Source organism: Magnolia sinica, chromosome 10 (genome assembly GCF_029962835.1).
Source record: "Magnolia sinica isolate HGM2019 chromosome 10, MsV1, whole genome shotgun sequence".
Lineage (NCBI taxonomy): Eukaryota > Viridiplantae > Streptophyta > Magnoliopsida > Magnoliales > Magnoliaceae > Magnolia > Magnolia sinica.
In genome coordinates this window covers 29,010,629-29,034,969 of record NC_080582.1, presented here as the reverse complement: position 1 = coordinate 29,034,969, position 24,341 = coordinate 29,010,629, and the positions used below count along the sequence as shown (strand labels likewise).

General features: G+C 39.6%; 1 protein-coding gene, 1 long non-coding RNA gene and 1 other non-coding gene across 6 annotated transcripts; all 3 read right to left on the bottom strand.

Annotated features, from left to right (window-relative positions):
• Positions 1-1,329: 1,329 nt before the first annotated feature.
• LOC131258244 (uncharacterized) lies at positions 1,330-3,990 on the bottom strand. Of its 2 annotated transcripts, XR_009178014.1 has the most exons (3): positions 3,347-3,990; positions 3,056-3,167; positions 1,330-1,442 (listed from the first exon to the last, which is right to left on the bottom strand). It is a non-coding gene; the product is annotated as an uncharacterized LOC131258244 (long non-coding RNA). The 2 variants fall into 2 exon arrangements; XR_009178013.1 differs by having other exon boundaries at positions 3,056-3,990.
• A 421-nt stretch (positions 3,991-4,411) lies between these two features.
• Positions 4,412-11,310, bottom strand: LOC131258243 (disease resistance protein RPH8A-like). Of its 3 annotated transcripts, none has more exons than XM_058259413.1 (4): positions 10,975-11,310; positions 9,099-10,680; positions 9,012-9,052; positions 4,525-4,841 (listed from the first exon to the last, which is right to left on the bottom strand). In XM_058259413.1, exons 1-2 carry the CDS (start codon positions 11,306-11,308, stop codon positions 9,167-9,169), a joined length of 1,848 nt encoding a protein of 615 aa, XP_058115396.1. In that variant the 5' UTR covers positions 11,309-11,310; the 3' UTR covers positions 4,525-4,841; positions 9,012-9,052; positions 9,099-9,166. The 3 variants fall into 3 exon arrangements, with proteins under 3 accessions (XP_058115395.1, XP_058115396.1, XP_058115397.1); XM_058259414.1 differs by having other exon boundaries at positions 9,099-10,891; positions 10,948-11,086; XM_058259412.1 differs by having other exon boundaries at positions 4,412-4,841; positions 9,099-11,310.
• Positions 11,311-21,990: 10,680 nt separating this feature from the next.
• LOC131217937 (small nucleolar RNA R71) lies at positions 21,991-22,097 on the bottom strand. The gene has a single exon (XR_009157519.1). It is a non-coding gene; the product is annotated as a small nucleolar RNA R71 (small nucleolar RNA).
• Between the last annotated feature and the right edge of the window lie 2,244 nt (positions 22,098-24,341).

Below are 24,341 nucleotides of genomic sequence, written 5' to 3'. Positions count from 1 at the left end.
CATGGATGGGCCAAAAAGTATGAAAGAAACAGAGAGATTAAATGTACAATAGTGGTACACGTTATTGGTTGAAGCATTTCTTCAAACAACTAACCAGCAGATGTCAGCGGCCATGGACAACCATGGAGATGGCTGCCGCCGCTTGATAATCGAAAGGGGAAGTGAGAGAGAGAGAGAGAGAGAGAGAGAGAGAGAGAGAGAGAGATGAAGGGAGAGAGAGAGAGAGAGAGTACCTTCGATTTTCTCTTCTTTCAAGAGAGGCCGGAGTGGAGGGATGTTGAAGAGAGAGAGACTTTTGGGATTTGGGGATGGGGCGCGAGATTTGGGGATGGGGCGATTTGGGAGAGAAGAGGGAAGAAGGGTTTTTGGGAGAGAAACATTGGCGCGCGCGATTCGGAGATGCGGCGATTTGGGAGAGGAGGGAAAAACGGGTTTTGGAGAGAAAAGAAGGCGGGCATGATTTGGGGATGAAATTCGGGAGGCAAAAGACCCTCCTTTTTTTTTGTTTTAATTCCAGTGGCGGTGGCTTATCCGTACATGGGCGGCCACGTAAAAATGCCGCACATTTTGTTTCTACACGGACGTTTCGTTGGGGCCGCCAGTGAGAATCCGCCACTGATTATGATATTTCTTGTAGTGACATGGACCTGTGAGTAACACACTATGAGCGTCTCAAAGTGAGATCTAATCCATCCATCGGGTGGGCCCAACCATTTAAATGCTCTAATTTGTCCCACACCCGACTCAAAACCTCAACCCAAAGACCCGGTGGGTACCTGAAACTGATTGGATCTGGGTCCAAGTCTTCAAGATCTAGACCCAGACCGGAAAGGATCTGAACCTGGTTAGACTGGGTATGGGTGCTATAGGACCCAACCCAAACCCAACCCATTGACAGTCCTAAATCCTAGTTCTACTAGGTCTCTTACCAAACAAAGCTTTTAAAAAATAGATGAAACGTTTCAACATGAATGATCCACATTCACGGGAGAAAAGGTCACACAAAACCAATGGCTAGGATCTTCTAGTAAGAGGCCAACTAAGCATTTGCCATCAACAGGACGATCCGTCATAACAACTCTATGCATCCTTAAACCATGGCCCCACTTGTGCAAAATGAAAATCCAAGCATACTGTGCAAATTAGTGATGTAGAGTATGAAACCTAAAAAGTAAAAGAAATTGCTTCCACTTTCAATTTTCAACTAGCACACACATTACACACAAACATGAATACAGGAAACAAACAAAACATTACATAAATTGTTTGTGTAATTTGAAGTACAAAATGTATCATAATAAATATAACACATTGTAAGATATCTAACGATTGGTTGCAAAAGATACAAATATCCTCAAGCTAGAAAATATCATCCAAACATCTCATCACCGTCAAATCATCATTCCACCTCCACATCCGTCTAGTGGTCATCACAATATTTCCTAAATCAAATTTGTAAGTAAAACTTGATAGTCAAATGCTATAATTTGTTTGCTTGAATCTATAGAAGTAGTCGAAGCATATAGTTATTTCAAGTGTCCCTTTGGATGCCTATAACTTTCTAAGTTGCAAACAAGTTCCACGTGAAAGCAAGGTGTTCCAAAACGGTAACGGTGGCTATAACAGCCACCACCGTTACCATTATGATACGGGCCGTAACAGCCGTTAAAACCCTGTATCGGCCGTTATGGCCGTTTTTTATTTTTTTGAAAATTGTTGTTATGGGGCCGTCACAATCCATTACGGAACCGTTAAGGGCCGTTACGTGGCCGTTACGGGACCGTTATGGCCCATTTTTCTATAACGGCTGTTTTGACCCCATAACGCGTAACAGTTATGACTGTTGCCGTTACGTAATGGCCGTTACGTAACTGATTTTGAATACCATGTCTGGAAGTGAGCCCATGTTATATTGTAACTGACAATGAAATTTCTTATCCAAACACCTATAGACCCTTTACAACTAATAAAACTTACAGGCATCCAAATGACCCCTAAAACTAATCATGGAGAAAACATAAGTTCCTCGTGCATTGCGTTGAAGTGTCGTGATGCACGTTATGTTAGAAAAGTTACTTTTAGATACACTGAAAAAAAATAAATAAATAAAGATTATCACTAGGCTGAATCACGTATAAAATATACTGTCCTTAAAGCGTGATTCGCCCCCTTATCAACTGCTGATGGGTTACAGGCAAATTACTTCCAGGATAAGACAAGCCTTATCTGGATCTAGCGTGCAGCAATCACGATAGGTCTACTATGGAACAATTTAACGCAGTAGATTTATTCTGGCAGACTTAGACGATGGAGATGATAACAGTATTATAAAATGAAGCTATGGACTGTATCTGATTTGATGGGAGAGATGGTGTGTTGAGATGATGAAATCGGACTGGAATGGTCCAGTTTATATAGGCCTCAGGTTTAAACCCGTTGTTGTGTGGTATTCAATGGTCCAGAACGTTTGAAAAATGTTTCTGGCCGTTGTCCATTAATCCCAGACGTTTCTGGTCATCAGATCTGTAGATCTGACCATTGGATCATCCAGGCCCATCCGTTTTCGGACCGTTGTAGCTTTTAAGGTAGCTATCCGTTTAAGAAATGGCTGGACGTTTCGGATTTAAGAACCGACCGTTCTCAGTCACCTATAAAACCCAGACTCATTTCCAACATTTCAGATCCACACCGCCATAAGGCTCTGACCAGACCCATCGCACCGTCTCGCGTAAGGTCGCGATGAAGCGACCACTCTGCGACACGATGCGCCCGGGCACGGGTGCGAGCGGCGCGTGCGTGCGTGAGCGCACTGGAACACGCAATCCGTGTTTCATCTCCTCCAAAAAGCTCCAAATAAGAATATCCTTCTCAACATCTCATATAAACCACAAAACTATTCTTTGCATTTCCGATGTGGGACAAAGCACACACACCGCACTTTTTAATTTAAAAATTCAAAAAAGTATTTTGGCGGGAAAATCCCGAAATTTTGAAAAATTTGAATTTTCATTTTTATTATTTTTAAACCACTGATTTTCAACACGTTACAACTTACAAGTAGGGCCAGCAATTGTGAGATACAAACTTTAATTTGATAAGCTCTACCATAGATGGAAGATGTGCCAAAAACCCTACAGAACCAAACTTCTAATCTGATGGTCAATGTCCTGCAAAGTACGGATAGAGAAAGAATATAAATATCAATTATCTAGGAAAGAGATGGCAAAAAATTGGATGGCAAGGAACTTCCGATTAGATTTGGTTGGGTCATAACAAAAAGAGAACTTGTAAATTTGTAGAAATATTACTAACACCATCCGAATTTAAGCTTGGGATGTGAGATTACTATTCTCGTCTGACATGGGTTTCAAAGAATGGATTGACTGCGAGCAAATCCAAACATACTTCCTCCTTGATGAGTTCCCTGCCAACAACAAAAATTGCCCTATTGCAGTTAAAGAGTTACGCATGCTGTAAAGGCAAATATCATATACAAGGACCAACCAAATCAATACCAAATTAAGTAAATCTGAAACAGTTGTTTGCTAAGCCCACAGGTGTGTGGAGCTGTGCACATCCACATATAGCTGCACATGCAAATATGGAAGATGTATATGAGATCCCAGCTTTCCATAATTCCATTACATGAACCAGATTGATTAGATGTTCTTGCACAAAAATCAGGCAGTTTTGCTTCTCAGGTCGGAGACTGTACAAAAGAAATGGATTGGCTGATATAGTTTTCTTCTAGACATCCATTTGTTTTGTACACACTGGTCCATCTGATGAAAAAGCTCTTACCACACACGCTAATGCTATTTTGGTGCATGTGATTGGTAAGGCTCCATACAAGTGTGGTCAGCATTTAAAGTAAATGTGTGGCCATTAGATGAGTGGACAGACCTGAATTCCACACAACGAAAGCCATATTGTGGTTGCACCTTGATGAACAGCTTTGATCATGCATCCATGCAAGCATTGCGGACGCTCGAGCCTACCCTCTAAATCCATACAGTCTAAAAACACATGATAATGAAACAAAAGTTTCAATGGTCAGTCAAGTGCAATTTTTATCCAATGGGGCATCAATGGTATGATCTTCCAACCATACAGCCATGTGGGCCGATTCATCAATAGATAAATAATGTGCCCACACACAAAATGTTCTTTTTTGAGGTAATTCATCCAACGGTTAGCATGCATGATGTATAACAGGCATTATGTGATGCTCTGTCCGAAGGATTACAAAGTACTATTTCGGTTTTCATTTTGTGCAAGTGGGCCCATTGTTCAGTGACCAAAATGCTGACATTGTGTTTCCCACTATCAATAAGGCACCAAAAAGATGAAAAGGTGACCCTACTGTACAAACTGAAAAATAAGGAAAATAGCATAGCGACAATGAAAACTAGAAGTCAAAAGACTCAAAACAGCTATGACTATAGTTGACAGCATCAATAAAGAGGAGAGATTAAAAAACAAGTAAATCTCACCCGCTTTGCTTTGGAGAGATCATGAACTGTGTGCACCAAACAAGGAAAGCTCGTCTTTGATTGCTAGTCACAACAACACCATATATACATCTTATTCATTTATGTTAACGGAGGGTATATGTTGAATCTTATGCCAATCCTCTCCCTCTTCTTCTCGAAGCCCCACCTTCAATTGTTGAGGCATGTCCCGTGGTGGCAATTTTCAATGTAGGTCATCAAACCATGCTGCTACATGAAGCCTCGCTTTCAATTGTTGAGGCATGTCTGCAGCATCAATTTTCAATGTAGGTCATCCAACTGCAACCATACCGCTACATGAAGCCTTGCCTTCAATTGTTGAGGCATGTCCTGCAGCATCAATTTTCAATGTAGGTCAGCCAACCATACTGCTATTGTTGGGTTGTAAAACCCCACCTTTTGCTGACGAGTAGCTGCAGCCAACACAAAACCGAAAAATAAAAAGCTGAAACTTTTGGAAGAGGAACAGAGACTGCTGTTGTATTGGAATTGAATGAATAGGAACGAATACAAGGTGCCTTTTTATAGGCTTTTCATATTATGTGAAATGACTAATTTATCCCTGTCTAGATTCATCCTAGGGGTAGCTAAAGAAAGAAAAATCCAAAGAGAAAATCCAAAAAATATCTACCATTATCTTCACCTAGCTAGCAAACTAAACTTAGCAAAAAAAATCTAATCTCACAGCTAGCTCACACGGTATGCACAGCTAGCTCATATGATTCTCACACGGTTTTGGATTTGCACAAATCCACCACTGTTTCCAACACTCCCCTACAAACCAAAACCGGCTTCATTCCAAACATTGTTCTTAGTTGTTTGAATGCATCTGTCGGCAATGCCTTTGTGAAAATATCCGCCACCTGTTCCGTAGTATGACAAAATTTTATTTCATTATTTTCTGCTTCACATGATCTCTTAGAAAATGGTATCGAGTATCAATGTGTTTGCTTCTTCCATGCTGCACCGGATTTTTGGCTAGCTCGATTGCCGACTTGTTATCCACATATATGACTGTGGATTCTTCCTGCAGATGCTTCAACTCCTTTAGCAGATGCACTTCTCGCCACGATCATTAAGCTTTTTCCTTCTCGCTTTTGGAACTTAAGCGTAGGTGACACACCTAAAGATCTTAAGGTGCGCCAAGCTCGGCTTGTATCCACTCCATGCTTCCTGCTGTGTCTAGAATCTGACACTCTTGGTCAGACACCTATTCAGCAGATAGGCAATATGTGCAACTGTCTCTGCCCAGAAATTCTTTGGCAAACCTTTTTTCTTTAGCATGGTCCTCGTCATATTGAGGATGGTGCGGTTCTTCCATTTTTCAATTCCATTTTGTTGTGGCGTATACGCGGTAGTGTGTTGTTGCTTAATGTCATGTTCTTTGCAATATTCTCGAAAAGCATTTGAGGTGTACTCCCCACATCTATTAGATCGAAGATTTTAAGACCACTTTCTTTTTCAACATGGGCCTTAAAATTTTTAAAAATAGTAAAAGCAGCAGACTTCTCTTTGATTACATATACCCATAATTTTCTACTGAAATAGTAATGAATGTAATAAAGTATTTATTACCTTCAAGAGAGATTGGCTCTCATGGTCCACAGATGTCAGTGTGAACCAACTGCAACGGTTCTCTTGCTCTTCGGGATACTCCACTCGGAAAGGATTTCCTTTATTGTTTTCCAAGTGTGCACGCCTCACACACATGTTTTGGAGCTTCAATAGCAGGAAAGTCATGCACCATACTAATGAGGACAGAAGTTTCAGGCCACTGAAATTTAGATGGCCAAAGCGAAGATATATCCAGGAATCATTCTTTGCTTTTCGATAAAAATACTTCTCAAGCATTATGCTTATATGGATAGGAAACATACGATTCTTCACCATCTGGACTCTTACAATCAAACATCCATGCATATCTCTTATGAAAAGATATGAGAAGAGTTCTCCATATGTATGACATACCCTTTTTTGAGGAGTTGTTCGAGACTCAGTGTGTTACTTTTCATGTTGGGCACGTAGTACACATTAGAGATATAATTTGAAACACTATTCTTATGAAAGATTTTGATTTTACCTTTACCTTTCACTAGCGTTTTTGATGAGTCTCCAAACGTTACATCGCTATGAACTCCTTCAGTGAGTTTCACAAAGAGTTTCTTGTCGCCGCACATGTGATTACTTCCACCCGTGTCGAGATACCATACATACTGTTGATCACTACCTTTCTCTTGTGCAAGGAAAAGTGTGGAGCTTTCTTTTTCATGGCCTGATGCTTCGACATAGTTGGATAGCTCGTCTTGAGTCACCGGCTTGCTCCAGCAATCAGATGCATAGTGGCCAAGCTTGTTGCAATTATAACATTGGATGTTCTTTGTACTTCCTCGTTCACGCATATATCTACCTTTACCATTTCCTCTTCTATGGAAATTGGTATTTTTCAATTGGTTTTGGCCATGGCTTTATTGGTATCCGCGCCCTCTGCCTCTTGTGCGATTGTTAGCAAAACGTCCACCACATTGTGAACTTCCATGTCCACTATTGTTATCATTCAGAGTCAATCTTGACTCTAAAGCTTGTTCTATCGACATGAAACTGGCATTCTTCTGTATTCGTTGCTCATGAACTTGTAACGATCTCATCAACTCCTCAATGGAGAGTTTCTCAATATCTTTTGATTCTTCGATCGCTACAACAACATGCTCAAACTTGGTTGTGAGGGATCGAAGTATTTTTTCAATAACTCGGACATTTTCAATCTTTTCACCATTTCTTTTCAAATTATTGACAGTTACGAACAAATGCGGAAAATAATCAGTAATATTCTCATATTCCTTCCTGTGAATCGCTTCGACCTCTGCTCTTAATGTTTGAAGGCGAACCCGCTTCACTCAATCTACACCCTTGAAGATGGTGCCAAGGGTATCCCATGCTTACTTGCTTGATATTGCTTTCCCAATCTTTTCAAAGGTAGATTCATTCAACCCTTGATAGAAGAGAAACAAAGCCTTATTGTCTCTCTTCCTTTGATTTTTTAAAGCGATCTTTTCTTCATTGGTGAAGACGGCTTCTTCTTCCGTAGTGGGTTCTTCATACCCATCGGTAATGATCTCCCATAGTTCTTGCGACCCGAACAATGCCTTCATTTGTATGCACCATTTTTCAAAGTTATCCTTTGATAACTTAGGAACTTGCGGCTAGATTGTGCTGGCCATCTTTTCTATTTTTTAAAAAGGAATGGCTGATTTTTATTTTTTTTTGAAAAATAAAGGGAGATGGATGGAATAGAAATCTGAATATTTTTTTTAAAAAAAAATAGATTTTTTTTTACTAAAATCTGATTTTTTTTTTAAACAATTTTTTTTTCAAACTTTTTTTTTTTTTTTTTTTGAAAACAGATTTTTTTTGCTGGAAACTTTTTCAAAAAAAAACTGGGACCTATGGGTTATGGCCCCACCACAATTGACGTTTCAAACAAAACTTAGACAATAGGCTTAACAGATTTTACAAAAAATCTGGACGTTTCAAACACAATTTGGATAGAAAAAAAAATGATGAAGAAATGCAGTTCAGCCTCCTCACGGTTGATTTGTTTTTTTTTTTTGTTGGGTATTTGCAGACCCAAAACAAGGAGTGCAGGACCTCCTTCTCACGGCTGATTTGTTTCGGGTATTTCAGACCCAAAACAGGTAGTGCAGGATCTGCTTTTTTGTTGATGAGGCCCAAGGATCAGTAGCTCTGATACCACTTTGTTGGGTTGTAAAACCCCACCTTTTGCTGACGAGTGGTTGCAGCCAACACAAAACCGAAAAATAAAAAACTGAAACTTCTGGAAGAGGAACAGAGACTGCTGCTGTATTGGAATTGAATGAATAGGAACGAATACAAGGTGCCTTTTTATAGGCTTTTCATATTATGTGAAAGGACTAATTTATCCCTGTCTAGATTCATCCTAGGGGTAGCTAAAGAAAAAAAAAAAAATTCAAAGAGAAAATCCAGAAAATATCTACCATTATCTTCACCCAGCTAGCAAACTAAACTTAGAAAAAAAAAAATCTAATCTCACAGCTAGCTCACACGGTATGCACAGCTAGCTCATATGATTCTCGCAAGGTTTTGGATCTGCACAAATCCACCACCGTTTCCAACAGCTATGTGGGCTAACTCATCAATAGAGAAGAAAAAGGGGACTCGAATGCCATCCACCCAAAACATTCCTTGTTCAGTCATTTCATCCAACAGTTAACGTGCATGACATCAGGAGGTGTTACACATTGGGGTTTTCAGCTTTTAGAAGTGCTGCCATTGTTCAGGACCTAAAATGCGGATATTATGGTCCACGCACCAAAAATCTGAAAAAGGGGCCCAACTTGTACAAACTGGAAAATAAAATAAAATAGCATAGCAATAAAGAAACTCGGAATTTAAGACGTCTATGATTGTAGTTGAAAGTATGATTGGAAAGAAGAGAAATAAGATGAAAGAAGTAAATCTCACCGGCTTTACTAGGGAGATATCCTGAATCAGTCTGCAACAAAGAATTAAAGCCTGTCTTTGATTGCCAGTCATGACAACAACATCAAATCCCACATCTCAATATTTATCTTCAGAAATAGCTTCAGCATATTTGGGTGGAAGGTGCTCCTGAGGATTTAATAGCTTGGATATATGGTGATGGAGGGTATGTGCTGAATCTTATACCAATCCTCTCCCTCATCTTTTCGAAGCCTATTTGTGAAACTATGAGACATAGCAGCTATCTCCAATTTCTTGAGGGTAGTCACATGCTGCAATCCTTCTGGAAGCATCTTCAATTTATAGGCTCCATGCATCTTTAACCGTGAAAGCCTCAGCATCGCTCCTTCCTCAACTCTCCACTCCTCTAAACCAAACAATCCTCTAAACACCAAGAACTCAAGGCGAGGAAACCCTTGTCGAGAGCATACCATTTCCTTTCCCAAGTATGAATAATACTCCAATCTGAGAACCCGAAGGTTTGCTAGTTTCTCCAGTGTCATAATAGGCTCTTGCTTTAACTTAGACGCGTACAAGGTAAGCTTGGTGAGATTTGGTGAGAATTCATGAGACTCGGGTAGGTTCCCTAACCTTCCGTTCAAATGCAGCTTAAACAAATACAACAGATTTAAAATTGGTGGAAATGGGATCAGATCTTTACCTGTTAGCTTCAGAGACCGGAGGTGGTCCAATTTGGGAATAGAGTCGATCAATCCCTCTCCATGCCTACTTGAATCTACTTTCTCTATTTTTAGTGTCCTAAGGTTAATGAGCTTTTGCAAGTAATTCTCTATCCAGTCGCCTGCCAGAATATTTCTTAGAGTTTGTAGGTTGCTTGGAAGGCTGAGTTCATCCGCAGTCTGCTCGCCTAGTGTAGACCCTTCACATGTAAATGCCCCCTCCCGTACGCGTACATGCCTTAGCTGTTGCATGTTCCAAATATCAATAGGAATGTGCACTGACTGTCTGAAAAAAGTAAAACGTACAACTAGTGTTTGCAAGTTGCGTAGATTGGCCATCGACGATGGTAGGCTTTGTCCTGTTCCATTCACATTTACCGTCATTTCAAGGTATCTCAAGTGGACAAGTGTGCCTATTTCTTTCGGAACCTTTTCTGCCTCTATCCGTGTGCCACGTTGACTGAGATGTAACACCCTAAGCAATCGAAAGCCTCCGAAAATTAACTTCTGTTGATTTTGTCGAAGATATTGCTCTGAGCTGAACCAAATAATAGATCGAAGGTTCAGAGGGAAGTCGCTTAAAGAAGCGTTCACAGAGTCGCCATGATGCATAGCAAGTCGACGTGCTTTAGGAGAGAAATATCTTGCGCCCCCAGTGTTGATGTTGAGAAAATTTTCTTCCTTGGCTTTTAAGAGTGAGAGATCTCGAAGAAGATCGTGGATGCCGCAGCTTTTAACCCCTCCTATTAAACTTCTTTCCACTATTTGAATTAGGCTTCTCTGGATGAGCTCCTCTAGGCAATCTTCTCCTACTTCCTCCAATGTTTTGGCCCCTTCTGAATGTACAAATCCTTCTGCAACCCATAACCGAATCAACTCCTTAGCAGAGAACTTGTGGTCTTCTGGATATACTCCTAAATAGAGAAAGCATGGCTTCAAGTAATAGGGTAGATCTTCATAGCTTAAAGCTAATATCCTTGAAATTTGTGCTTGGCCTTCAACAGATGGCCAGCAAAGGCTTTTCAGTACCTTCTCCCACTGACTTGGGAGTCTTGCTTTCCTCGATAAGAGCCCTCCAACGACCACGACTGCGAGGGGTAGACCGTGACATTTTGCCACAATCTGCTTTCCCAGCCTCTCTAAATCTTGGGGGCAACTGCTATCTTGCTTGAAGAATATCTTCTGACAAAACAATTTCCAGCTCTCATCTGTTTTTAGAAGTTTCAGATCATGAACACAGCTCTGGATGTCTGCATGTAAAGCTACGTCTCTGTTGCGAGTGGTAAGTATGACCCGACTTCCGTTATTCATGTCTGGAAAGGCAGCTGCTAAAGCAACCCATGCCTCCGTCTTCCAGATATCATCTACCACCACAAAATATCTCTTGTGCTTCAAATGCTCAAAAATACTCTCCCTCATCTGCATTTCGTCCATTTCTCTTCCAGTGTGAATCAGAAAGCATCCCATAATCCTCTGCAAAAGATCCCTTGCATCATATTCTTGAGATACATAGATCCACGCACAACAATCAAAATGCTTCTTAACATCATAATGATTATAAACTTTCCTGGTGAGAGTAGTCTTGCCCAGACCACCCATTCCGACCATAATGATTATAAACTTTCCTGGTGAGAGTAGTCTTGCCCAGACCACCCATTCCGACGACAGAAATCACGCAGCGCCGCAACTCGCCCTCGATCAACCGTGCCACCAACGTTATTATGTCTTCTTGGAAACCGACGATTTCTGTATCTTCTAGTAGAGGAGAGGTTCGCCTTTGCTCCCGCAGACTTTCGCCCATGGAACTGCTTCCTTCTCCACCTTTGCTGAGACCTATGATGCCGTAAGTCTTTCTTCTCCGGCCGACCTCAACGAGTTCACTCTTTATATCTTCGATCATCTTGTGTAGCTGTTGCCGAGCAATTGGTTCGTCAACAAAGGAAGTGATATTCTGTATGTAACTAACTGACCCTCTTCTTCTGCTTTGTTCTATTTGAAAGATGAAGGTGTCCATGACGTCCTCCGCTTTGCAAGAAATGTCTCTTACATCAGCCACCCATTTCTTCACCCTTGCATCATTTTGTTTCGTCTCTGCATCTCTAAAGAAAGCCTGCATCCACTCCATTTCTCTTTTTAGCCATTCGACCTGACCACTTACCTCGAGGAGGGCGGATCCATGGTGGACAAGGAGATCTCCAAGTTTTCCTATGACAAGGGAAACAACAGCCTCAGCAATCATATTAGCCTCTCTCTTCTTCTCACAAGCAAATGCACTCACTTTGTTCAGAACTCACTAAAAAGGGAGCTGGAAATGCAAGGAGAGATGTAATCGGAACTCCGGAATCAATTACGTTGCGATCTCGACGGTGCTGCGATATTGCGGAGAGGAAGAAGGGGAATGGATTGGTGCGGCAGGTGAGCTGAGAGAGAGAGAGAGAGAGAGAGAGAGAGAGAGAGAGGGGAGAGTGCGATGAAATTGCTTGTGAAAAGGAGTTGTTTTTTGAGAGTGAATACGGATCCTCTGTTTGCGTCAAAGCGGCAAAATTGTGGTTGTTGTAATCTAACTGGACCGAATAATGCACCGCTGACTGACTGAGATGGACCAATTACTATACATCAAAGGAGATAAAAATCAGGAAAGTCGTGGTTTTGGCTAGCGTAGATAAAGTAGCAGTCCGCATTTGACAAAACATTAGGTAAAATGTCGTTTTTGATTAATTAAAAATGGCAATTTGAGTCTATGAAAATGATCATTTCCACCACCATGACACACCGGCCTTGTTTCATTTCAACTCCGCCATGTGCTTGGTTGATCATGAATCCGGACGTAATATCTGGTTTTTGCTAATGGTCATGGCCTGCAGTAGAAGTTGAAACTGGACATGCAGTCTTACCTTTCTGTATTGTGCCCTTCAAATGAACGTTGAAATATTAACCGTACGTCTAGATTCAAAAAAGAAAAGTCAATTCATCAAATGGATGGAGTTCTTGAATCTGAGTGGTTCGACCAATGGGCTATTAACCGAGGGGTCCAAATGGATGGTCATGATTCACCTACTGCACAATAACATGAAACTGAAGTGACAATGACCCAAGGTGGATTTGTTGCTCAAAGAAAGAAAGCTCATCTATATTACCATATAAAATATAATACTCTTAACCAAGTAGAAGGAAGGAAGAATAAAAAATGATGACTTCTATGTCAGCAAATGCAAATGGATTCATAGTACATTGCTGCGAAGGACACGGCGTGTTCCGGTCTTGGTTAGCTGCGCGACTCCACAATAGGTGTGATCGGGACAGTTGGTGAATCTGGACTACCTACAATCCACAGTAGGAAATTTACTCTGGACAAGCAATCTTAGCTTTTTGTTTAGCAGCGTTCAAAAAGATGTACAAGATCAATGGTGCAGATCCAAGAATAGAAATGTCTGTAGAAGATAACAGGGATTCTTCAATTGGTTGGGGTTCATTAGTAGGCAATAACCATAGGCCACTAATAGAAGGGAAGACCACTGCTAGTCCTAATTCATTAACCATACCATCATTTGAGGAGCGGAAAGTGATGGGTTTACATCTTGACGAAGAAATCAACAGCCAAGTAATGAAATTATGTTAATTTAAGAGGCAAGTCGGCTGCCTAATACCTAATCTCTATTATACATAATGAGGGGAAAATACCAGATCACAAGGGTTAGAAGTTGCTTAAAATTAGTTTTCTGAATGTGTTTGTTCTGCCTATGATGTGACTTAGGATCCAGCATGTATGGCTGCCCACTGGGGTTCACTTGCTTAGTTGTCTGATAAGTCGAACCAACAGATTCAAGATTTTCACTGTTTTTTTCCATCATGACCCTGCGGATTTAGCCTCTAGAATATTCATTGAGAGTGGGCAATGATAGAAGAACCGGAAGCACTTAGGACTCATACTTAGGATCACGTCAGTTTGCCTCTTAGGATATCTGTGACGGGATATGAGGAGTGTATACAGTAAAAACTAAATCTGAAAGATTTATCGAATGATGTAATGTTTGTCATGTTGCAAAGGGCTTAAATCAGGTTTATAGCATTAATGAAAAGAAAATTTTGCACCAGTTTCAGGCATGACTCCTGCACATGACTTGATTGCTCTAGCTTCTAATGAAAATTGGTTGTTGTTTCTAATGGATGTTAGCAGGAATACTTTCTTTCATGGAGACTAACCTGAGGAAGTCTATATGAAACCACCACCAAAGCCATTAACATCAGCCAAATTAAGTCTACCAACTTTGATATGATCTCTAGGTTCTCAAATAGGCACTTCACTAGTAGGTTTTGAAGTTTAGCATTGTAGTTCTTGTTTTGGGTTCACTCGAAGTGCCCATGATCTGGCTTTTTCAGTCATACATCTCCTTTTAAGATTGTTCTCTTACTGTTACTCGTTCGTGATATAGTTAGTGTTGGCACTCCCACCCTAATGAACAAATACTTGAAACGGTGGCATATGTGTTTTATCTATCAGAATATGGTTATTGTTGACATACAAGAAAGCAATAAAAAAGTGACTAGGCCTTTTTCCAACCGAAATAAGAAGGGTGGGCTAAAAGAGACCGGGATTGTTTAGTGAGGAGCCCACAAGGTGTCAAGCACGTGGGGTGAATATATACTCAGTTCAGCACACTATGATGTGTATGTATTTTATCCACACCGTTCATCTTTATTTCCATCTCATTTTAGGGTATAAACCCAAAATTGAACCATGTCCAAATCTTTAAGTGAACAACGCTACAGAAACTAGTGGGGAAAGGGCTCACAGTGATGTTTAAATATCTTCCAACCGTTTGATAAGGTCCCAGAGACCTGCATGAAGGGAAAATAAATAAATAAATATCAACTTGATCTAAAACTTCTGTTTTCCCTAAGAAACTTTCAACGGCAGGCATTCAATTCCCAATTTTATGTTTTTTATTTTTTATTTTTGTAGTGTGGTGCAATTAAGCTTTGGATATGCTTCAATTTGGGGCTCATGATTTAAAATGAGCTGAAGAAATGGATGGACGGCATGGATATGATATATACATTATGGTAGGACGTCCACAGTATCCACATACCATGCTATATCATGGTGAACTCCTCACGACAATTCCTGTACGGATCAAAGAAGTGCATAAAGTTCGCTTCTTCCCTGTGTTGCGACTTAGCATAATCAGATCTTTTATTCCACTGTGGTCCACATGATGAGAAGGTCTGTGATCAGAACCGTCCACGCTCTAGAGGGCATCTCATATGAGTGATGTTGAGAAATTTACAGTGAACGATCCTAGCCATGACTGCTCATAGATGGATGTAGAACATTGAAGGAAAAGTTTCAACAACTAAAATTAAATCTCAATTGATCAAATTCAACTCCAAAAATTGAAGCTCAAGATTATCCTTGAAGTGTTTGGATTTAGAACTTATTTAGTTAGCACCCAGAAGATGAACAGTTAGGACCATTTCTCTTGTGAGCCCAGTTGGGGACTACGAAAGCACAGAGATGAATTTAGGAGAGTAATCCAAATGCACAAACTAAGTACCAAGATAACACAATGATTTTAATGTGGAAAAATCTTTACGGGAAAAAACCACGGCACAAAACAATAGGTGAGCACTATGAAAGCAAAAAAAAAAAAAAAAGAAAGAAGCTTACCGATTTCAAACAATTTCAAATCTCACCCTTACTACACCCTTTGAGCCCCTTGGAGGAATTTGAAAACCTTAGGAATATCTCTCTCAATCCCATTTATACCCATATATATAGCCTTGGGAAGAATCCCAAACAGAAAAGGAAACTATAACTTGGTTTAAGATATCAAATACAACAATCTCCGTCATGTCTTTAATCATCAAACGTGTAACTGCTTGTCGTATTCTCTTATCTATGCCTTACATCATAGCTCCATCAGCGCTTCTCATGCACACTCAGTTCTCCTTTTACGCTATCACCAAACTCAGAAAAGTCACACAGAACTTGAACTTCTCTACAGGAACTACCTTGGTGAGCATGTCCGGCGGATTCACGCTGGTGTGAATCTTCTCCGAAGTTATGCCTCTTTCTTCAAGCACCTGTTAGATAAAGTGGTGACGAACATCAATGTGTTTAATACGAGAGTGATAAATAGAATTTTTAGCCAAATTGATAGCGCTTTCGCTATTAGAATTAACCAGCATGACCTCCTGATGAAGCTCCAACTGATTTATCATGCCTCTGAACCAAAACGTTCTTTAAACACCTCTGTCACTGCTATATATTCTACTTCAGTCGTGAAAATAGATACCACGGACTGAAGTTTTCACATCCAAGTAATAGCTCCACCCGCTAGTACAAATGACCTGAAGTTGACTTTCTCGAATTCATACTGCCTGTGTAATTTGAATTTGCATACCCTACTAACTTAGTCTCTATCTTCTCTTACTTGCTGGGGTTTGACATCTATCTGCTCACAACACCAACTGCTTGTGAAATATCTAGTCTCATACAGACCATGATATACATCAAACTACCAACCGCATTCAAATAAGGCAAACGCGACATATCTTATTTTTCCTCATTAGATTTAAAAAATTGTTCCGAGGAAAGCTTAAAGTGAATCGCATGGGGAACACTGACTAGCTTCACTTTACCCATCCCATACTCAATACTTTTTCAAGATATTCTACCTATGATAACCAAAGCTTGCTCTTCTTCCTGACTCTGTGTATATCAATACCGAGAATTCTCTTTGCAACCCCCTAATCTTTCATCTCGAATGTCCCCGATAACTTCAATACGTCGATTTCAGATATATCATGATTGACGATTAACATATCATCAACATATAATACTAGGTGATGAATTTTCCATCACTCAGTGTCTTGTAATAAACATAATGATTGTATTCACTCCTTGTAAATTTCTGACTTAACATGAAATAACCAAAAAAAATTATACCACTACGTAGGCCACTATTTTAGGCCGTACGATGACCTTATTAACCTACAAACCTTGTTCACTGATCTTTAAACTAAGTAGCTCTCTAGTTACCTGATGTAGATCTTTTTTTTCAATTTCCCATTTAGGAATGCAGTCTTCATGTCTATCAATTCTAGCTCTAGATAGTGCCAACACGAATCTGATAAACACTTGCTTAACTACCAACGTGAATATCTTCGTGATTTCGATTCCTTCTCTCTGAGCATAACCCTTCGCTACTAGTCTCCCTTGGTATCTATCATGTTTCCTTTTGAATAATCACTTGCATCTGATCGCTTTTCGGCCCACTGTAAGCTCCACCAAATCACATGTGTTGTTCTTTAATAAAGAGTCCATCTCGTCATCCATTTCTGCCTTCCACTTTTTTGCATTAAGCTCATCAAGAGCCTCTTGAATAGTAGACAGGTCTCCCTCATCCATAATGGGGGCATATGCAATATTAAAGTCGCCATTGTATCTTGCCGGTAACTTGTGATATTGTGGTGGATTTCTTCTAGGTGTCTACTCCACCTCTTCTTGTACCTCTGTCTGCACATATTTCCCAGCCTGAGTATTGTTCACTCCCTAAGAATAGGGTTGTGATGTAGTAATAAATTCGGTGAGACCGAGGTCGAATCCTAAGGGATTGAAACCTGTACGTAATCTGAAACTCACTAGAACTAGAACTAGATTAAGATGAAATTTAAATTGAATGATTTTGAGGAATAATAGTGAAATACTTATCTAAAACTTAAGGAATTCAGAGGAAGAAAATTAGGGATTCAGAGGATCCACTTATGGTGATCAGGGAGATCTACGGTTGATTCATGAACTCAACTGGACTTCGAGTCTCATCTTCATCCGGTTGGAAGATATAACCTGAAAATTAATTCTGAACTTCATTTAATCTAGTTTTCAAGAGATCAGACAGGCGTGAATTAGAATGGATTCCATCACAAAAATATGCCCATGAGACAAAGCAAACAATAGAATTAAATCAATTCACAGTCAATCTGAGTGATGTATGAACAGTAGGAAATGTGTTATCATCTAACCATGCCCAGGAGACGATGGTGAACAATAGGACTTCCTAATTGCGTAATCACAACAATAGAACAAGAATACTTAAAGCCATTGCAGATCTATTGTAATTTCAGTCACAACAAACCATTAAAAACTAGAAATATTCTTATTATTCAAAACTAGAATCAACATAGTTCATGGCATGAATCAAAGTCGTAGAATTAGTCCCATCATGCCACAAGCTTCACCTCTTAGCCGTAGCTAAGAGGTTTAGCCTGACATGATTCGGCTAATCCTCCAAAAATTCAGAAAAATAAACAAATAAAAACATAAAACAAATCTCTCTCTCCTTCTCCCTCTATCTCATTGGAAACTTGAATTCCTTCTCTCTCTTCCGTCTCGTTCTCTTATAGCTGCTAGAGGTCGGCTAGATTGCGAAAGCAAAGGCAGTAGAGAAGGCTTGTGCAGTACCCTTCTTTTGCAGCCAAATCGGACCCTCTAAACTCCCCTGTTCCTATGATTCTTTTTAAAAGAATACTGTCCCTTGGGACCTTTTTGAGTTGCCTACATGATGGACGATCTGGATTACCCATCCGATCATCACCACACTCATGCAATTGTCCGCAAAACTCGGACAGCGCCTGGGCGCGAATAGAGCATGCGTAATGGTTACGCTGTGATGGTGGTGGGGTCTATGTTCGGTGATGTCAAAGAAATCCACTCCGTCTATTCGTTGCAACTCGAAAAACCAGGTGGGAATCATTGGATCAAATTTGGTGTGGTCCATGGATGTTTTCATTCAGCCGTTCATCCTACGTTTGGGCGGTTAAAAATCAATATCCGTTGTACCTTGAAATTTCATCACCTAGAACTTGGTGAGAAGGCCTTTATGAATCTGATGAATGGTTTGGATTTTTCATATGGACAATGGGTGGGGCCCACAACATCAACCGACGATTACAACGAAACTTCGCTGTAACGGCAATTCTATTTTTATGTAAGAAGTCGGTCAACACCGACTTTGACTGGGTTTCTCCATCCGGTGCACATTGAATGCACATACACTCTCTATACATGCGATGCTCATGGGCCATCATCATGACGGTCGTGAGATATCCGTTCTGTTCATATCTTTTCTCATATCATCTAATGGATAAAGCTCGAGTTTGAAGCATATTTGAATATCAGGTGGGCCTCAGATCAGTAATTCATGGGCTGATCTAACCGTTGGACCACTTCCACAGGTATACAACTATTGAAATTTTACGTGTACAGTTTATTTAGGGTCTTCAGGCCATATATGAAGTTTCGAGCTGATCAGATGGTGGGAACCCTGTGATCTTGCATTATGAACGTCTTTCAGGCCTGTTTAAAGTGAGTGGCTGGAATTTCTCTAATCTCCAGTGTGTAAATCCTCTATTTTGGTCGCATGGAGTCCCGTCCAATGCCTTGGTGATGCTTGAGCGTTAAATTCATGCCTTTAGCATCCTTTTCAATCCATGCTCGTCAATTCTCCTTGCATCACAAACACGATTAAAATAGCCCATTAAAACAGTATCATGTTCGTAATTCAGGTAATAACTAGGGTCTAATATACAATATTTGACCCTCAACAAGTATCACATGTGTCAATCTCAACGTCTATGACCTACCTGTCAGATTCTTTCTGCTCCTCCTGATCATTCTTGTGGAATAGGGAGCCTTTATCGAATTTGACGTCTCGACTAGCGATTACCTTGTGTTGAGCCTCAAATATTGCATAATTTTTCCCCTTTATATCTTGGTTTTATGAACATAAATCATCTTAATATTCTATTTTACTCATATATGTATTGCAAGGTAAATTTAAGAGCTTGGATTGAAAAAAGTGTTAAAAAGTAAAAAGATGATGCTCAAAAATCACCAAGGCAAGAGATGGATCTTAGGAGATCAACATTGAAGAATTCACATGCCAAAGATCCAAGAAAACCAAGCGAGGAATGAAGAGAATCGAAGATTTGAAGTGAAGAATCCTGAAATTGTCCTAAAAAAGTGTATTCTGAAGCTGTGAAGTTTATTTTGGAAAACTGCGCAGCAGGCAGTCTGTTTTAAACGAACTATGCAGCGAGAAGTCTATTTTAGAAAAATACGTATATTTGAGGCGTTTTCTAGGGTTTTCAACTTTGTACGAAGTTTGGAGTTCCCTACTTATAAATAGGGCCTCCTAGGGCATTCTAAAACATCATTCAAAGCATTCAAGAGCAATATTTAGTTTTTTTAAAAAGTTTTTAGTTTTATTAAAGCTTTATAAGTTGTTTCTTTCCTTTTAGATCTTTTCTATTTGCAATTTTTCTTCTTTCTTTCTTGTTGCTTTTTATTTCTGCAATTTAATTATGTCTTTCTAAGTTCCCTCTAGCCCAAGCTAGAAGGGAAGCACATGGGTTTAATATTTCTTTAGATTATGATGATTGATTGTTTCAATGATGAGAATAATGGTGTATGCATATTATCTATTATTTAGGTTTTATTTTTTTATCCTCTTGTAAGATCCATATGTTTCCATCATATGAGATCTACATTGATGGATAGGCTTACCCTAGATTAATCAAATTTCCTAGATAGGAGATGTTCTCAACCTGTTATATTTCTTTGATATTCATTATCCTATAGATATTGAATACTTAAAATCACTGGCGCTTGAGAATATATGTCAATGGTGCAAATCCATTATTTTCTAATCTTTTATATCATTTATTAAAATATTTAAAGTGTTTTATTTTCCGATTAGGCTGACCATAGTACTCAGATCCTAGTTGTGTTATCCAAGTCATCATGATTTTGGAACATTAACCTATGTGTGGAACTTTGAAGCTTGGGTGTTTTTTATTCAATTGAATTACATCCATTCAAAAATCCAAAAATCAAACCATCAGTTAGTTTTTATTACTTAGTTTGTTTTGCATTTGATTTTTTTTCCTTCTCGTAAGTCATCTCCCTGTGGGATCGACCCTGTATTCACAGGATATTACTTATGAACCTCTGCACTTGGAAGCAAGCAACCAAGTTTTTGGCGCCGTTGCCGGGGAGAGACTGAGATAGATCAGATCTGTGCAAGATAGCTAAGGTAAGTTTTCTTCTAAACCCTCCAGATTTTCTGTAGATTTTATTTTTATTTTTTATTTTATTTTATTTTATTTTTTCTTTCTTCTTTTCTTTTTCTTTGAAAATAAATTCAGTTGGGTCTTTCAAGCACTAACTATGACATAAGGTTGCCCTGCTTGGGATTTTATCACCCAAGTGCTATGGTTGTCCTATAGTTGCTCTTTGATCACAAAGATCATCCATTGAATCTATTTTCCATATTAGCATAATTTAATTTCTGCAATAGTTTTACTTTTATTTATTTATTTATTTATTTATTTATTTATTTTTATTTTTTTGTGGACTGAACCCTCATGGTCGGCTCTGCCACCTGGGTTGTTGATTTATTTTTCTTTGTGGATTGAACCCTCATGGTCGGCCCTACCACCTGGGTTGTTGATTTATTTTGCTTTGTGGATTGAACCCTCATGGTCGGCCCTGCCACCTGGGTTGTTGATTTATTTTGCTTTGTGGACTGAACCCTTATGGTCGGCCCTGCCACCTGGGTTGTTGATTTAAGTTTTTATTTTTATTTTAAGTATCTTACTTGCGATTTGAATTAGTGGTATTTGTTGTGTGGTGTGGATGGTTTATGTCCCGTTGGAGTAGGGATCAAAACAATCAACTCTCCTCTAAAGGGGGACTAATTCCAGGCCTTGATCATTCACTTAGAAGAGGCACTCAACATCACTTGGATTCCATGACAGACCCAGTTGATAATCCAAATCCAAATCTGCCAGATCCAACTATAAATCAAAATAATCCTCCTCTTGAGGATGAAAATGAAGTTCATAGGAATGTGTTAAATCAACCACGGACTTTACGTGAACATTTACACCCTGAGAGATCAACTTTACCATCTTGTATAGTATTCCTTGCTCACACAGGGAACATTGATTTTAAACCAGGTGTGATTCAATTAATTCCTAAATTTCATGGCTTAGATTCTGAAAGCCCCTACTTGCACCTCAAGGACTTTGAGGAAGTAATTGCAACGTTACAAGTAAACAATGGCAATAGGGATGTACTTAAGCTTAGGCTATTCTCATTTTCTCTACAGGATCGGGCCAAAGCATGGCTTAACTCTCTAAGACCTAATACCATCACTTCATGGCAAGCCTTAAGTAGAGAGTTTTTGAAAAAGTTCTTTCCCGAGCATAAAATAAATGCACTAAAACAAGAAATCATGTCATTCTCCCAAAAGGGGAATGAACTATTTTTTCAAGCTTGGGAGCGCTTCAAAGACATTCTAATTACTTATCCACATCATGGTTATGAACCATGGCACGTGATTGATGCTTTCCGAAAGGGGCTCACCATGGATACCCGTCAGTTCATAGAGATGATGTGTGGTGGAACCTTTCTTGACAAAGATCATAATGAGGCTTGGGATTTTCTAGATATGTTAGCAGAGAATACTCAGACATGGGATGTCTCTGCTAAATTAGACCAAACTAGACCCATTCCTAGAGAGAAAGCGAGAATGTATGTCCTAAGAGAGGAAGACGACCTTAATGCAAAATTCGCTACATTGGCTAGAAAGGTCGAAGCCTTGGAAATTAGGAAGGTTGATATGGTTAAAGCAAACACTTCCTTAGGTAATTTTTGTAGCATTTGTGGTGGTACAGACCATGATACAAAGGATTGTCCAATAATCTTAGTTGTACAAAATATCACGCATGAGCATGATCAAGCAAATGCTATAAATAATTACCAAAGGTCAGTTATGCAACCATTGGGAAACACGTACAATCCAAATTGGCGTAACCATCCTAATCTTAGTTGGAGGAATGGACCACAAATTAATGTGCCCAATGCACCTCAAATGCCTCCACAAAATAACTTCTTTGGGGCACCTAACAATGCACCATATGTGCCCCCGCCAAAGCGATCATCTGTGGAGGATGCATTGACCACATTCATTAACTCTCAAGCTCAAATGAATCAGTCTCTAATCCAATCAAATCAGGAATTAAAGACAGCTGTGGATAGGATTGAGACTCAACTAAATGCTAGGGAAAAAGGCACACTTCCTTCTCAACCTGTGCCAAACCCTAGAAACACACATTTCATTGGAGACTCAAATCCAAGCGAGCTACATCATGAACAAACTAAGGCCATCATTACCTTGAGAAGTGGAAAAGAGGTCGATAACAAGATAATGCAACCGGTAGAAATACCGGAGGATGAGCCACTGTCTCAAGAAAATGATGAACCAACTATGGTTCAAGAGCCGCAACAGCAAAAGAATAAAGAGACTAAGTCATATGAGCTTCCAGTTCCGTTCCCATCTAGACTTCGAAATCCAACTGTCCCCATGAAATATCAAGAGGTGTTGGATGTGCTTCAAAAGGTTACTGTCAATATTCCTCTACTTGATGCCATTAGACAAATTCCATCATATGCTAAATATCTCAAGGACTTGTGCACTGTAAAGAGGAAATTAAATGTGCACAAAAAGGCCTTCCTTACTGAGAAAGTGAGCGCTATCATTCAACAAAGGGTTGTACCCAAATACAAAGACCCGGGAAGTCCCACTATTCCTTGTATTATTGGAAAATTTCAAATTGAGCATGCTTTGCTAGATTTGGGTGCAAGTGTCAACTTAGTACCTTATTCGGTTTACAAATAAATGGGGTTAGGCGAGCTTAAACCAACCACGATTACACTTCAACTCGCTGACTGCTCTATTAAGGTACCAAGGGGAATTTTAGAGGACGTGCTAGTCCAAGTGGAGAAATTCTACTTCCCCGTAGATTTTATTGTACTAGACACTGAACCATGTGTAAATGCTAGCGCTCAAGTTCCCATCATTTTAGGCCGCCCATTCCTAGCAACTTCAAATGCAATCATAAATTGCAGGAATGGAATGATGAACTTGTCTTTTGGTAACATGACTCTAGAGCTAAATATTTTCAATCTATGTAAGCAGCCCATTGATAATAATGAGATCCATGAGTTGAATTTCATGGACTGCTTGATACAAGAAGAGGAATTAGAACCTAGTCTGACTGAGGAATTGATTCAAGTCATTGGAGACTTGAAAAATTCTGACTTAGAAAAAGTGGTTGCTGAAATTTCTGATGATAATGAGAGCACTACCACCTAGGACATTGGTATGTGTCAATGGAGACCGCGCACTCAAATCCTATCTATCGAGGACTTGCGACCTCTACCATCACCAACCAATGTTTCAAAGCTTGATTTAAAACCACTGCCAAATGAGCTTAAGTATGTATACTTAGGTGAAAATAATACTTATCCTGTGGTGATCTCTTCATTTTTAGAGAAGGATCAAGAGATTAAATTGTTGAAAGTTCTAAGGGACCACAAAGGAGCCTTGGGCTGGACCATTTCTGACATTAAGGGTATAAGCCATTCCATTTGCACCCATCGGATCCACCTCGATGATGACGCCAAACCAATTAGACAACCTCAAAGGCGTCTCAATCCAAATATGATGGAAGTTGTAAAAAATGAGGTGATCAAATTATTGGATGTGGGAATCATCTACCTAAT